Source organism: Falco punctatus (genome assembly GCF_963210335.1).
Source record: "Falco punctatus genome assembly, chromosome: 6".
Taxonomy (NCBI): domain Eukaryota; kingdom Metazoa; phylum Chordata; class Aves; order Falconiformes; family Falconidae; genus Falco; species Falco punctatus.
In genome coordinates this window covers 63,842,371-63,858,245 of record NC_137585.1, presented here as the reverse complement: position 1 = coordinate 63,858,245, position 15,875 = coordinate 63,842,371, and the positions used below count along the sequence as shown (strand labels likewise).

Here is a 15,875-nt window from a genome sequence, read left to right as displayed (position 1 = left end):
ACTCCCATGGAATACATTTCACAAAATCAGTTATACATGAATCTGCAGAACAGGCTCAGAAGCAGAACAGGCAATGAAATTGTCCAACCAGCGTCTGACAGACATTTATCTTTGACTGGTCAAAGCTTGCTGTGTGTCTGATCCCTCAGCCTGGTTGTCTGACACCTGAGCTTCTGCTCTCAAGGGGCAGGTTCCCAAAGCAAGCAAACAAAGCCCTGCTAGCAAATGGACATAAACGCGGTCCCCATGTAAGCTCAGGGTTAGGCAGTGTAGTGGTTGTATGTAGGTACTTCCTTCCTTCTCCTTGTTTAATTTATTTACAGACCTCAAGAGAGCTAGGATACTCCTCCTATGTTTAGTTGTATTTCTTCTTTCCACCTCCCTCTCTCCCTTTATCCTTTGCTGTTGTCATTGGCTTTTTTGGTCAGAATGTATTTGTAGGATAATCCTTACAGGTTCTCAGCAATCCTTGGGCTCTCTGCTTTCCTTGTCCCACGATGAATCACAGACCCGTTGAGGTTGGGAGGGACATCTCATGATCCTTCAGTCCAGACCCCTGCTCAAGCAGGCTCAGCTACAGCGGGTTGTCCAGGACTCTGTACAGTTGGGTTCTGGGTATCTCCAGCAATGGAGACTCCACAACCTCTGTGGGCAACCTGAGCCACCCAAGATCCACAGCCTTCCTAAGGAGGTGAGGGACAAGTCAGTGACACCCTACCAGTGATATCTAACAAGGAGAGAAAGGAACTATCAGAAAGTGAGGGGCAAGCCAGCAACACGCCATCAGTGATATCTAATGAGGAGAGAAAGGAATATGATCTGTATATGAGCATGGAAAAAAGGGAAAAAAGAGAGGAAAAAAAGCAAAGCCTTTGTAGTGTCAGTGAGAAGCTCCGATTTCCTTGCCCATGGGCTGTTATCCACCCTGTCCCTCCAGAGTGGCCAAGGCAAGAACTCCTGACTAAGAGCTCCCTCCAAGGGTGGGCAGCAAAGCAAACCAACTGGAGGTTCTGCTGGCCTCTTTCTTCCTTTAATCAGAGGGGAAGGTGCTCTGAGACACACCTGGAAAACTACTAGAGAAGGAAGCAGGATGGATGCTGTCGCGACGGAGGGAAGACACAGTCGCTCAATATGAGTGACCAGCAGACTTCGTTTATTGTGCCTTACAGTCACCTTTTATGCCTTGTTATAATTAGCTCATACATATTACAAAAGTTAAGCTCACTATTGGTTAGTTGCCTAAATACCAAGCCCGCCCCTAGTTTCTCTTCTGTAGTTATCTGTTCCCACCTGTAACATTCTTTTCCCACCGTGATCTTTCTGTTATTGTGTAACTTTTGCTTTACTTCAGATAAGCTGAGAGCGATGTGCGTTTTTGTCCAGCCAGCTGGACTATGTCTATGTGACCCTTTTCAGCTAGCCAGTTATCCACAGGATGCTGCACAGGACGTGTCAAAAGCTCCTGAGCCTTTTACACCCGGGATGTGAAGCAGGGCTTATTCCCGGGGACAGTCACTGTCAAACAGAGAAACCTGGTCCCTCCCATAGAGCTGGGTCAACCTGTCCTCCAGCTCCCCCAGCGTGAGGAGCTGGACCTCGTTCTTGTCATTCTCAGCAATGACCGCCCAAGCCTTTCTGTGGTTGGTGTCCACCTCGCAGCAGGCACTCGACCAGATGTGGCTGGGTTTATTCACCCTCCCCTTGGCGATATAGTTGTTCCCAGGCACGGCACCCACGATGACATAGGTGGTGTTACAGCCCTGGGTCCTCCTGATCATCATTTGCTGCTCATAGTTCTTCCAGGCACCACCGTTGAGTTTCTCATTCTGGGGCACTATGTTGGTGAGGGTGAAGGTAGCCGTCCTGCTGCCAGAGTCAGAGTGATGACCACTGGGGTTCAAATGGCCACGGTTCAAACCTGTCAGGTTCTTGTAGTCTTGGAGGATAGCTTGACTCTTGCTGAGTTGCTCTAAGGTGACGCTGAAATAATTTAAGAGGGTCCACTCTCTTTCCATAGTTTTGGGATGAGTTGGACCCATCAGCTTGACAGGTAAAGAAGAGGAAAAAGTGTTAGTATTAGGGATGGGAATAAGGGAGCAGGTTTCCCTGGAGCAAAAGTCTCTGAGTTCCAAGCAACTATTATTGTCATCTCGATATATGAAAATCCTCAACTAACACAAGATATTAAAATAAAAAATAATAATTCACACTTTGTCAGCTCTCTATTTGACTCGTGACCTTTGAGATCCATCCTGTAGCCTGCACTGGCAGTGTGGGTGGATGCATGAGACAATGAGCATTTTCCACTCCCAGGTTTGAAACGTGACTTTGGTGAGACATCTGCCCTCCAAAACAGGTTCCCTTTTCCCCTGTCTCCACATTTCACATCTGCCCAGGGCTTTCCCCAGTTCCTCCCACCCCCATTCATCACAGCCAACCCTCATCACCTGCATCTAATCATGCTCTCATCAGCCCTGGCCTTTGCTCCGTTCAGCCCCATTTCCACAAGCACTCTCTCAGTCTCTGTGAAAGGTTTTCACGCCTTTTTAAACCCGGTCTGTCAACACCCTGATGTTTTACAGGCTTAGGGAAAACAAAGCACACAGCTATCCTCTTTGAAGGCTGGGTGTCTTAGGGAGTCCTTGAAGGTGGACAGGATGGGAAGAGGTTGAGCAGAAGAGCTGTGGAGCCCACAGGACTCCCAGGAGATGAGAAGGACTCAGTCCCTTCTCCTCTTCTCCTTCTTTGCCCTTCACGTGGGAAGAAGTATGTGTGGTTGCTGCAGGAGTACCACACTCCTGAAGCACCAGTGTTTGCCTCCTCTGACCCCATACACAGGGAGATGTGTTGGAAACCAGTCCTAGAGGTGAGGTTTCTCTGGAAAAGCTATAGTTCATTGTGATGATGAAGCTTTTTTGTTCAGTAAGCAAAAATACCCCAGTGCAAGTGGGATCTGCCACTGCACTGCTAATAATGTGCCTCAGAGCTGATGTCTGTGCCAGGGAACACAGATGTGTTCCTTCCGCAGCATCACTGAAAATTAGTTAGAAGTGATCAGCCTCTTAAAGAAGTTTATAATCCCCAAAGAGACCCGGGGAACCTAAATACCACAAAAAGACCTCTGAAGAAAGTTAACAAGATCACAGGTTTTGCAGGTGACCTGGGTCTGTGGTCCAGGAGCAAAAGAGAGAGACATTTTTATCCCCCTTAAATGAGGATGCTGCAGTGGTGCTAATACCATATTAGTTGCTGGAGTTCCTATGAGTAACGAGTGCAAATGATTTTTTTCTTAACTATAACACCTTGCTTTTCATATTTAGGGAAACATTTTCAGCCTTCCTCTGCAACAAGGTATGTGTCTTTCTTCTGTGGCTGATTTTCACCCAAATTCCCTATTGCTACCATATACTTAGCAATGACCTCAATTTCCACTTCTTCTCTTCCATAATTTGCTTGGCCTTTTTTACTGAAGGTCTGAAGCTTGTCAGAAGGACGTTTGGGAGGGCTATGCAATTTGCAGAGAGCTGTGCACCTGGTGGATCCTTCTGAACCAAGCCTGAGGCAATGGCAGTAAGAGGCAACTGCCGGTGGATGGAGATTGCGCACTTCTGGCTTGACTGATCCTGATCCTACTCGCTTTTCACTGCCTGAAATACCAACAAATTCACCCAGCACTAACCTAACCCTCTTGTTGCTGAGTGCCTGTGTCGAGACGTTTTCACTGGGTCGTCTCACCCAGTTCTGAGTTTCTCTGCACTTCTCTCGTGCTACTTACAAAGCTAGATTGACAACTGGGAGCAAATAAGCTACGTCAGGGATGCAAAACAGCTCAGACGAAGTGGAGATCAGAGCCCAGCACTGTCGGTGCCTCAGAATTAGCTGCTGTTAGATGTTTTTTCTTCATCATTTTGTCCCCCACCACAGCATGGTACAGGGAGGGGGGGGTCATCTGACTTTGTAATGTAATGTAATTTGACTTAATATTCCTATTAGGCCAACGTGGAAAACCAGGAATTTTTAGGATATGACTCACATCAACCTCCCGCTGATGTCTCAGACACAGCAGAGGAAATGTGGTGAAGGTGTTTGATGTGAGATGAGATGAATCCCATCCCGTGGGTCCATTTGCATGGGGGGGTGGGGAAGAAGTGTTTGGTTAAACGCTGTAGCTAATCTTTTAATGACTGGAGGATAACATGCAGTAGGAGAGGACACTCACCTGGGGCTCAACCAGCCACGTTTTAGGTCTCTTGCCCGGTCCAGGCTGGTAGAGGTAAGCAGAGTATACGGGAATACGCCTGTTCCTGTCGTACAGGGTGGCATAGTAATACTGGTTCTTGTAAAGCTGGCAGATCCAGGCTGGGCTCTCCGGCTCCAGGGCTTCATTTGGGGGAGTTGCCCGGAAGAAAAACTGAGGGCATGAACTTTCAAAGGATGTCACCACCTCACTGCATCCCAGCCAGAGGCAGCTCGCCAAGACCTGCAGCAGCAGCAGCAACAGCATCGTGGGGAGGGTTTCAAGTGAAGGCTCTGGCTCACCTGGAGGGCAAATGCAGGGGTACACTCAACTTGGAGAAAGCTCATCATGGCCTGGAGTAATTTTTGTGCTTGTGGGACACAGCTGGCAGAGGAGGAGACTATGAGAGACCAAGGAGGGGACAACTGCTGTCCTCCTGGGTATGGAAAAATCAACAGTGGAATGAAGGTGAAATCTAAAATAGGTTTTAGGTGCCTAGATGAGGCAGCAGTGGGAGCAATCAGCCCGTCTGAGGAGGGATTCAAATCCATCCCACGTCTAATCAGCTCACACAGCAAAGTTTTCTTGGAACTGAGGCATGGTGTGGGGACAAGGCCATATCTTCCAACCTACTCATTTTGGCCAAGAGCTCAGCTTTTGCACTGGCACTGGAGAACAAAGCCTGAAGCAACCCAGGGGCTGGAAGCCCCTCATTTCAGAACACCATCTCGCTCCTTTCTGCTCTGAAGACCTTCCCACAGCAGAGGACCTGCAGCTGGGCACGTGCTCTGCTCAGCCACCCACAGCACTGAGCTGGGCTTTAGTCTCACTGGGGATTTGGAAGGGGAATAACAGTAACGCTGTGCATCCCACACGTCTCTGGCCCCATGCAAGTTTGCACCAACCTGCAGCTCTTCCGTAACTCCTCTGTGCTCACTGCAGGGTTAGTCTCCCCTAAAGTTGGGTCAGATGTTTAACCCAAAGTGGTCCAGCTTGGGGTCCTGGCTCTCAGCTGACAGTGGGAAACGTGTGTCCTGCTGCTCAGCTTGCATTTTCAGGGTGTCCAGCCCCAGGCAATGAACTTGCAGACACATGGATACAGAAAGAGAAGGGGGCCAAGCAGATGGCAGCAGCAAGAAAGAGGGATGACGCTTCTATCTTATCAACACCCTGGCTGCTGCTGCAGCAATGCAGATACTGAGGGGCAGCTCTTCCCACGGTTGCGCAGGGTTCCTGCCCATGCATATCTTTAGCTTTGCTGATCGTTTTTCCTGTAAAGTAAAAGGCACCAGTGCAGGATTTTCTATTTCTGGAACAGAAACAGGTGCTATTTTGTCTTTCCCAGGTGTTGACATGATTTTCAGTAGTCAGCAAGATTTTTTTTTAGAGAGAATTGCTGAAAAATTCCCTGTGATGCTGGCAGCAATGCAGAGTGCATCATCTTCTTTCAGGTGCACCGCAGGCCTTGGGATAGCAGTGATATTTCTGATCTCATTGATATACATTTGATGGAATGGTTTTTAAACAATCAGCATTTAAAATAAAGCAGGCATGAGAAGCAACCAAAAGAATTCATGGGAGAGAAAGCTGCCATGGCCTCTGAAACTTAAACCCCACTTTGGCTGGGGAGGTGCCTGAGCTGAGGACCACTGGAGGCTTGAAAACTCACCTTGCCCATTTGCTCTTTTCTTACTCTTTTCCCTGACCTTCATCTATTAATTTCCATTGGATTCAAGATATTGAGCTAGATAAACCCTCGCTCTGACCTAAGTCATCTGGTCCTTTATCTCTTTACTAGTGCTGGATCAGAAACGTGGTGACCAGTAAGCTGAAAAACGAGACAAGTGAACCGCAAGAAATGACTTATCACGATGTTCTGCAGAGCATGACTCTATCTGCCCCATCCCAGGCAGAAAAGTTACTGAAAAGTCTTTCTTTTGCACCACCCCCTCAACCAGCTTAAAATACATCTAACGGTATCAGATATATAGAAACCAACCTACCGTGTGAAAGAGCGGCACATAAATATTTTTACTCACAGGACTCTGCTCGCCCCAAAGTGGTAGAGGACTTTCAAATGTCTCTGGTACATTCTGAAACTAGCTGTGGCCTCAGGGTGGTTTATATAGATTCTTTAACAGGGTTTAGTGTAAATTTGTCCAGGGCTGGAGCCAGGACCTGTGTTTTTCCAGAGGTCTTTTGCAAGGTCATGGGTGGAATTATGGTACTCGATAAGCTCCATCCACTTCTTATTCAACAGTTTGATGTGAATTTTCCAGGTGACTTGGCAAGCGGAACTTAATTACGCAAGGGGTTTTATGGCATTTCTGATAACCTTTAATCAAGTCTCCCCTACAGCTGCGAGCCAAACTCTGTCAGTGGGCCAAAACAAGACCTTGAACCTACCTTTTCCCAGTGTTGCACATGAAAGAGGCTACAACCCCCTCATCTGCTTGGTGCGTGCTGTAGTCGACAGGCAGTATTTCTAAGGTAAGTGATGGTGCCAGAGCAGGTGTAAAGGAGTGCCTGGCGGCACCAGCCACCCTCAGATCAGGAGGGCACTCTGCCTCCAGCATCTTCAGTGCATCTTGTGCAACCTTTGTCAGGTTCCTGTGCTGTAGGCAGGGACATTCAGATGCAACCCAGTGCCTGGTGTTTGCTCTTAGCTAACCAAGACCTTGCCAGAGCCTAGGCAATAATTCTTCCTCAAAGAGATGTCCAAGACAAGCAGGACAAATTGCAATCATCAAGATGAATAATTAAAAAAAGCAGGGATGAATCTGTTTTCCTACAATCAGACATCTCAGTTCAGCATCAGGCATCTCCTTGTGCATCTGTTCTCAAGGCTTCCCATGCTGATAGTTTCCTCAAAGCATCCTTTGCCAGGTTAAACATTTGGCTGGGGCAGCAGGTGAGCAGCAGGAACACTGCCACTATTTCAGAGCATCCCACCAGGTTTGGGTGACACTTCCAGATGGATGACACATTGCCAGAGCTGCCGAGGGCTTCAGATCTAATGAGATCTGGGGGATCAGCTTCTGGGAGTGCCAGTTCATAGTGGGGTAGTTTATTTCCTTTGGGAATAGCATTCCTTCTTTGAGGTTTTAATCCAAGCATCACCAAAAATGATTTTTTTTTTCTTTTCTGGAGCCCACCTGATTTTATTATTTTTTCAAAGACCAGGGATTAGCTCATGTGGTGACAATTTCCAGGCTTCTTCCAATCTCTTCTGCCTCTAAGTGTCTCTCTCATATTCTCCAGATCTTTCCTTTTCTGTGCTGCCTCTAAGTGTCTCTCTCATATTCTCCAGATCTTTCCTTTTCTGTGCTTGAGTTTCCCAAGCCATTCCTTCTGTCCTTGCCTTCCTTAACATCAAATGTTAAAGAGCTGCAAAATATGGTGCATGCATAAACTCTCACTTTCTCCTTGGAGGGTGGATATTAGAGCTCAGCAACTGCAGCCCACACTTTGTCTCACTTATTTAAACTGAAGCTAAGGAAACACTTGGAATATTGCAGGCAATGATGAGAAAGGAGCGAGAGCTTACCTTGAAGCAGTCTCAGAACAGGCAGCTGAGCTGTTGCTTCACTCTTCTCCCTGGAGAAATAGTCTGATCCCTCAAGAGTCCCACTGCAATATATACCTGGTCATAAATCCTCCCCTTCTCATAAAAAGGGAAACTCGGGGAAAAGAGAGGATTTCTACTGTTATTCAGGGGAGATTTGTTCATGCCTGCCCAGAAATGGGTTGACAATTTCTGTTTGCTGTTTCCTCAGGATCTCTCCCAAGTTTGATGACTTGCAGCATCACGTGTCAGCAGCAGATAACTGTGTCTGGTGATTTCCCTTTCCATTTCCTCATTCCTCGCGGGGCACTACTGCTGCTGCAGCTCCCGCGTCAGGTCCTGTTCCCTGCAGACCCTCTCTGGTGGCACTCGCCTGACCAGCCTGCCTCTGAGCACACACAGATGTTCACAGTCTGCTCTTCTACAGCCTCTCAGAATGTAATTAATGTGGTCAGGCTATATATTTTCCCTTCAAAGATGGTGAAGGCTTTGCAATAGCACTTATTAATGCCATCCTGCAGACCCTGGGGGCACACCTTGGTCTCTGCTTGCTGCTGGACAGCCACGGCTGAGCTGGTGTTCAAATAGGATCTCAATCTGTCCAGAAAGGAGGTTCGGTGGAGACTGTTTTCTTTCCTTAGGAATGAATAAAAGGGATTTGAGGGGCTGGACACAGAGAATAAGGTTTGGTAGGCTGTGCTCTCTTGACCTCAGTGGGCAGAGGTAACGAACAGTGTTGGTTCCTATGGTCTCTTTAAGGAAACCTGGAGGAAAGATGCTGGTCTTCTACATTATTAGTGGGGTGGAAATGGGACTAAAGACTGTTAATGATTATGACCAAGAATCATCAGAAAAAGGCCTGACAAAAGTCAGGGACTCTAAGAAGGGTCCCTTGTCCTGAGCTGCATGTTGGAGCAGAGTTAAAGGGGTCTGGCAATATTCTGTGCACATTTTGATTAAAAGCTGCAGGGAGCACGACTATTTTATCTTGGATTTTTCATTTCTATACAGGCCCCTAGTCCCAGGCCACATGCTGCATGCCTTACTCTGCATCTCTCTGAACCCCAAGGGTTCAGCAGACGCTCTCTCCTGTAGCCCAGTAAAAGCATCGGTGGGCAGCAGTTCCTTGCACTGGATTTTACCCCCGAGCTCTGCCTTTGCCCTCTCTGTCTGATCCTGCTACTTTTTGTTAGTGCAAGGGCTTGTTCGTTGAAAGCATGTCTTGAGGAGTTGGAGCAATGGGAGCAATGGGATTCTGTGACTCTAGTTTAAAGCATAATTTGACAGACATTTCTGAAGAATAGCAACGTGCTGAGCTTGATGTCCTTGCTGGCCTTCTGTTTTTAATATGGTAAAGTTTTAATATGGTAAATACGGTCACAGTTGGAGTGGTGCACAGAGAAAGAAAGAGGACAGGCAGTCAACACCAAGTTTCTTCCTTTTTCAAAAAGTGCTTAAAATAGCCACAGCAAGCAGCCCAAGCAGATACCAGCTTAGCTAACACAACCAGTATCCAGCTGTGCTATCAAGGATGCAATGGAAACACAGTTCAAGGTTTCAAAAGGCCTGATGGTAAAATCCCAAGCAGAGCAATTTGCAGCAGGCCATTCTTGGAAAACAAAAAGTTCTTCCATGTAATTGGTGTCAACAAACGCTCACCTGGGTTAACTCTTGCGGTGGACAAGTGAAACTGTTCTAAACCCTTATGTGGGCATTTCTTTTGGAAGTGGAGGAAAATGAGTCCAGTTTAGTTGTGAATGAATGAGCAGTGGGAACGGAACCGAACTCTTCCACTTGTCCACAATTTTAATTAACCTTGGCAAACCTTCCTGAGTTTATCCCAAAAATGTATTGTGTCTAAAATACAGGTAACAGTCCAGGGATACTGTGGCAATGAGTTGGTTGTTATAATGGGAAATAATCCGAAGCAGTCATGAACCTCTCGTCCTACTCCTGAGGTCTATGAGGTCATGCTTTTGCATTTCACTGATTTTTATAAAAATTGTGCTCTGATGCTTACTAACTGGCATGGTTCTGCCTTTCATGTCAGTGTAGACAGTGCCCATGTGTTGTCTAGAGCTGTGCACTTTCTGGGTGGAGAAGTGAGGTGAGTGATGTTGAATGAACTCTCCTGCAGGCCAGCTCCCATGTGGTCTGTCCTGTAAGACAAACCTCCATTTCTTCAACCTGTAAAGTTCAGAGATGGAAAAATCCTATTGGACCCTCCAGTCTTCTCCTAGTTGGAAGCCTGGACATTCATAGATTAAGTACTTCCAATAACTTTTCCATGTCATGGTTGAAAAGAAACAGGACTTACATCACTTTTCTAGGGAAAATCTATCGAATTCCAGATGTGGCTTCTCCATGACAATGTTCTCCTAAGAATTACCTCAGTTTTCTTTCTATCAGATGCTAAAAAAAGCAGTCCAACCTCCTGCTCAAAGCAGGGCAAGCTATGAGATAGCTGTTGAAATGCAGGGAAATGAAAATACCTCTTGTGACTGCAGTGTAGGAAAGCCAGGATTTTGAACCAGAAGCAGTGAGAAAAGCACTACTACTGCAGAAAAAGAGGTGCCACCAAAGCCTTCTCTTGAGACTTTGGTCCCCATGGAAGAAGCAAGTAAATAGCCACAGAAATGCTAAGTAGATTGAGCACTGCAGGTCTTGAGGAAGGGGTAAATCACAGCAGCAGAAGCCAAATGGGCATGAGAAAACAAAATGTAAGGAAGAGAAATGTTGCTTGGGCATGTGAAATGAGATGATGTATGCTGTTCTGGACCGTTCTCCTTAGAGGGCAGCAAAGATCCTGGCATCCCATGGCCACAGGCAGGACTTGAACATGTCCGGATGCTGGACATGCCATCCTCACTGACCTGTGAGTCACCTCTGGTTCTGGGAGTTACTCTGCTGATGGGAGCGAGGACAGAGAGGGAATGCAGACACCTAAGGCCAGCGGACTCTTTTGTAGCAACCAGGATGCTGAGACATGCCTGTCTCACCCTACTGCTATGCCAAGTATGTTCACCTTTGCCAGGTGTTCAGATGAGTGTAGGCTTCAAGTCATGGTTCAAAAACTGACCTAGATCAGACCAAAGATTTGAGGTGCCTGGCAAAGGCAGCAGCTGCTGATTCTGTCCCTCCCCAGGGTCCCAGACGTGGTCTCAAAGCAGCTCTGCCACACAGCTCTCCATTAAGGAACGTGGCCCCTCTCCCATGCAAACACCACAACCCTCATCCAGGGGCATGTGAAAATTATCACATTGATGGAGAAAAAGCAGGGAAAACAGAAAGATATAAAAGACTTACTAGGTTGTCTAATCCCTCCAAGGAGACCAGGTGTGTATTATCCATTTTAAACTATTTACCTTGAGCTGTTCTTCCATGCAACATGCCAAATGCTGGCTTATAGCAATCCTTGCATTTTGGAGACAAATGTGTTCAATCCATCCTTTCCCCGTAAGGATCAACAGTGGTTTTAATAGAGTACGGTTCAGCTGAAAGAGCTGGCATGTGATTTGGGTAACTTCAGTTACATTAACGCCACCAGACTGAGTGCCACGGTCCCTGTGCGTGCAGAGCAAGTAACACTTCAGTGACAGTGGGGTCTCCCCCTTGTCACCGATGAAGCACCACCCTGCTGCAAACACTAACCAGCTGAGAGCTGTCTGGTTGCCTGTGGTTACTTTCACTCTTTCAGTTTCATTCAGCTTTGGAGACCAAAAATTTGTTATTTTCAGTTTCTGATTCTTGTGCAGCAGCACAGAGTCCGCTGGGGAGGATTAGGCAATAACTGAAATCCCTCGTCACAGATGCACACCAGTGCTTCTGTGGGCTGGGTGTTGATGGATGAAGAGACAATGGCAAGGAAAAAGCAGGAGAATTGCTTGGGAGCAGAGGTACATCGTGGACAGCAAAAGCAGTGCGGTAACACTGATGTAGAAGGAAAAGAAGAGCACTGTGTTTGTACCTATGACACATGCAAGTCTTAAAATAATCTTACATAAGGTTGTAAGACATGCCCATCCCCAAAACCTCTATATTCATTCATCCTAACTCAGGCAGTTGAAAAAGAGATTTCCAAACCTGCACTTTATAGTCAATGGAGAGAAAAAGGTGTCTCCAGAGATGAGTTAGTGTAAGCCTCAATTAAGCAAATGTAAAATGGTTCAAATTAAAGCGTTTATTTCTGCTGAGTATAAAGGCAGTGAAATCTGATAGCTTGGTTACAGATGTCTGACTTGTAGATACTTAAAAGCTTTGTACATTAAATCCACCCCCTCTCTTGGTGACTCTGGTTTTGGGGTATATCCAGTAAAGCACTGCAAGCCCAGTCACACTGTCACTGGGGTCACGTCTCTGGGTCTTGAAGCAGCTCTTTCCCACATACCCAGGAAGAAGCTCAGTGCTTGTGCTGTGGTATGAAAATCAGCAAAGACTTACTGCATTTTAACACCTTTTGTGGACTAGAATGGTTGCAGATGCACTCTAGGTTATGTCAGACAGATTGGTTTCCTCACGGAAAAAAAAAAATAATTGTTTGCTCAGATTGCAAGAAACTCAACCCCATGGCTCAGGGCGAGGAGGGCTGCTGGCTTCAGGCTGATTTTATGGTGCTGCACTAAAAAAGGCAAGTGTTGAATCGATGGGGGAATCCTGCCAGCGAGGCCAGGGCTGGGTGGTCAGGGATGGAGGCCGTGTACGCTTGTGGGAGGAAAAGCAGGGACCAAGCGCATTCAGGTCTGTAAGCATGGATCACTCCTGACTAGATCCTCCTAGCAATGCCCCCGCACGTGGCCTAGGTCACAAAAGATTAGCACCGAAGGGCAGATCTAGGATCTGTCTTTTTGCATTTTCTAGGGCTTGTCAGACCCCTTTCTTCCGTCCCTCCAGTTTGCTTCTCCCTTGAAGAGCTCCCTCATTCAACTTAGCAGCATGGCAGCTTTGTGGCTGTACCCAAAGCAGTCAGCCCCAGCCTTCAGCACAGCCTCCCAGGGCGATTCTGTGAGCAGATGCACTTTCCCTGCAGGCCTGGGGTATGTCCCAGCCCCCCTCCTCCGAGCTTTGCTCATCTTTATGGGCAGCGGGTCACTCACCACCACCAGCACCCTGCTCTGGCGGGCTGCTGGGCTCGGTGACAGCAAGGGAAATCCACGGGCAGGAGGCTGGACTGGAAAGTATCTCACAGGCTGCAGCTGTTCCTCAGGTAAAATGGAAGTCCCGAGACATTAAAGCTTTATCTGGAGCCTGATCCTGTGGGATTTCCCTCCTTCCACCGTGCAGCGATGACAGCACACTTCTTCATAAGCTATGGCAACACTCTCAACTGTGCTTTGACTTCAGAAACACGCTGTTCTATACAGAAACTAGTCCATGCTGTGGTTTCACATATTTTTAAAAGGATGAAATATCTTTAATTAATAATACAACCTGTTTATTAAGACTCCTTTGATTTCTCTACTTGGAAGACATTTGTGTATTTGGGCCAGGATTTCACCATGTATGTGGGAATCCTAAATCCTGCTGAGACTTGGCTTGAAGCTGCCCTGAGGTCTGCTACCAAGGCGGCCTGAGGCATGGAGCACACATCTTTGGAAAAGGTTGAGGGATTGAGGCTGGCTGAGCCTGGCAAAGGGGAGGCTGAAGGACAACCTAACAGCTGCTAATGACAAGGATGCCAGGCTCTTCGTGGTAGAGCCAGGCACGATGACAAAAGGCACCAGCCACAGACTGTGGCTTGGGAAGTGCAGGTTGGACAGCAGGATGCAAAATGCCTCTAGGCGGGTAGCACATTGCGGCGACAGGTTGTTGGGAAATGACAAATGGTGAGTTGTGGAGGTGACTCATGGCTGAGCTGGATGGAACCATGGCTAAGCCAGTTTAGAGCTGACAGGGCTTCCACTTCAGGCAGGGGGTGAGTTGGAGTCCTCCAGCTGCTGTTGCCAACCAGCATTTCTATGACCCTATGGTAGATGCACCTCCCATCTCCTCCCCCTGCTGCCCTGCCCTGCCCCAACACACTCAGGTATTATCTGGAAAATTCAAACAAGGCAGGAGATAGCCAGGTTCCCTGGTCCTGAGAGCTGTACATTAAACCCTTTCTACAGCCCAAAGCCACAAAACCCCACACCACGTACCTCAGACAGCCAAGAGGAGGGCACTTTTCCAGATTCCTGGTTCAGGCTCCTTTGGAGAATAGACACCAATTTGGAGGATAGACACCAAACAGATGAGACCCCATCAGCTCATCTCCCCCCGTAAGGAGAGACTGATGATATCCAATGGTCTCTGCACCAACCCAGCTCTTCTGCTAGCCATGCAAAATCACCCCACGGTGAGAGAACAGTGCTTCAGCCACTCGGGAGCCACAGGTTGGCCCTCTCTGCAATGAACACAGGCTGCGTTACTGCACGTTAATTATGCCGAGGGTAATTAGCAGTTACGTCAACATGAAGATTTCCAGTTAGGCTGCTGGATCACTCTACATGGAAATCAGGTTGTTGATTGTGAGCAGAACTATGTCAGACCAAACTCCAGAGGAAAAGCCTCACTGCTCATTAGGCAGAGCATCCCCTTTGCTCAGGGACTGTGACTTGGGAGTTCTCTGCCAGACTTGGCATCCCCTGAGCCCAGGGATGCGGCAGGGCAGGAAGAGCCAGCCACCTCTGAAGATGTCAGCTTCAGTCATCCAGTGCTCATGAGACATGATAATGCTGCATCGTAGGAGGGTGGCAGATCCTGCCGATACACAGGCATCATCTTCTGTTAAGAGACAGAAGCTGTGATTTAAGAGAAAGCCCTCGGAGATGCTGAAGCTGCTAGTGGAAAACTTACTCCTGTTATGTATATTATTAACTATGTGTTTTGTCATCTTGTATTTTTGTGACTTTTCTGCCATTATTGAAAAATCCAGACTTCTAAGTAAACAGATCCTTCATTCATAAATCTTGCTTAGTGGTCACACTCATCGATTCCTGAACATATCTGTGATAAAAGGATTCAGACATAACACCTAGCTTTTAGGAAGGTGATAAAACCACTGGATATTAAGTGCTAAAATGCCACTTAGGTTGATCTTAGGAGTTCATTCAACAAAGTGACTAAGTTTCAGTTAGGATCTGTCTTTAAGAGAGCATGAGGAAATGGCCTGCTCTTCCCAGCCATGGGGTGATGTTTTTTCTTACAGTGGACGAGGAGCATGAGCCAACCTTGAGTGCATATGGTGGGAGGTCAGCGTGAAACCCTTTGCATTTTGAGTGCCTGAGACGTTAAAAGTTTTCCAAGTGCCTTTCAAGGATGTAGACGTTAAAGACTCGATTAAATCTAAAATCAATGAAATCTGCTCTCTACTACCTGCTACTTAAAATTTGCATCTGCCATATAAGCTGAGGAGCAGTGGGAACAAAGAGACAGCACTCAGACACAGAGGCCCACTGCTGCATCGTGATGTGTGGGTGAAGAAAGTAGTTAGGACTCGAATCCTGGAACATTTCCTGATGAAGCTGTATTCGCAAGAAACTGGCCCTTGAAGCCAGACTAAGGCAGACAATTGCAACAACCCTCTCCTAGCTCGCCCTGTCAAAATGACTCAGACTCCCAGATGTGTTCCTAGAGCTCAGCTGATGGCTAAGCAGGATTCATCCTGCTGAAGAGCTACTTCTCAGCGCTCCCTTTAGAGTCAATAAACGATGAATCCACATTTCCAGGGCACAGTTCACACCAGGCAGATGAAGTGTATTATATTAGAAAAGTGCTTATTTCTCTCTGATGACTATAAGGGATCCCAGGGTGACAAGCTCTGATTTCCACCTCTAAAATTACACGAGATGAGCCCCACTTTGTGTTGCTATCTCTACATACGTGATGTCTATTTTATATCATTTAGCCAAAGCCTAACATAAAAAATACAAAAGCTATCCTTTTCCAAAGCCCTGTCCTTATGTCTCTGACGCAAACAGCCCCTCCTCATTCATTCTCATGACCTTGGTATGGCAGTCCAGCAGGAATTTCAGGGGAGTTTCATAACCCTCTAGGAGGACCTGCTGCACTTGCATCACCTTTCCTGCATGACAGGAT

The 15,875-nt window shown here is 47.1% G+C and overlaps 1 protein-coding gene across 1 annotated transcript; it reads right to left on the bottom strand.

Annotated features, from left to right (window-relative positions):
• Positions 1–1,176: 1,176 nt before the first annotated feature.
• Positions 1,177–8,026, bottom strand: LOC308066606 (endonuclease domain-containing 1 protein-like). Its single transcript, XM_080394082.1, has 3 exons — positions 7,785–8,026; positions 4,220–4,539; positions 1,177–2,042 (listed from the first exon to the last, which is right to left on the bottom strand). Exons 2-3 carry the CDS (start codon positions 4,502–4,504, stop codon positions 1,497–1,499), a joined length of 831 nt encoding a protein of 276 aa, XP_080250208.1. The 5' UTR covers positions 4,505–4,539; positions 7,785–8,026; the 3' UTR covers positions 1,177–1,496.
• Between the last annotated feature and the right edge of the window lie 7,849 nt (positions 8,027–15,875).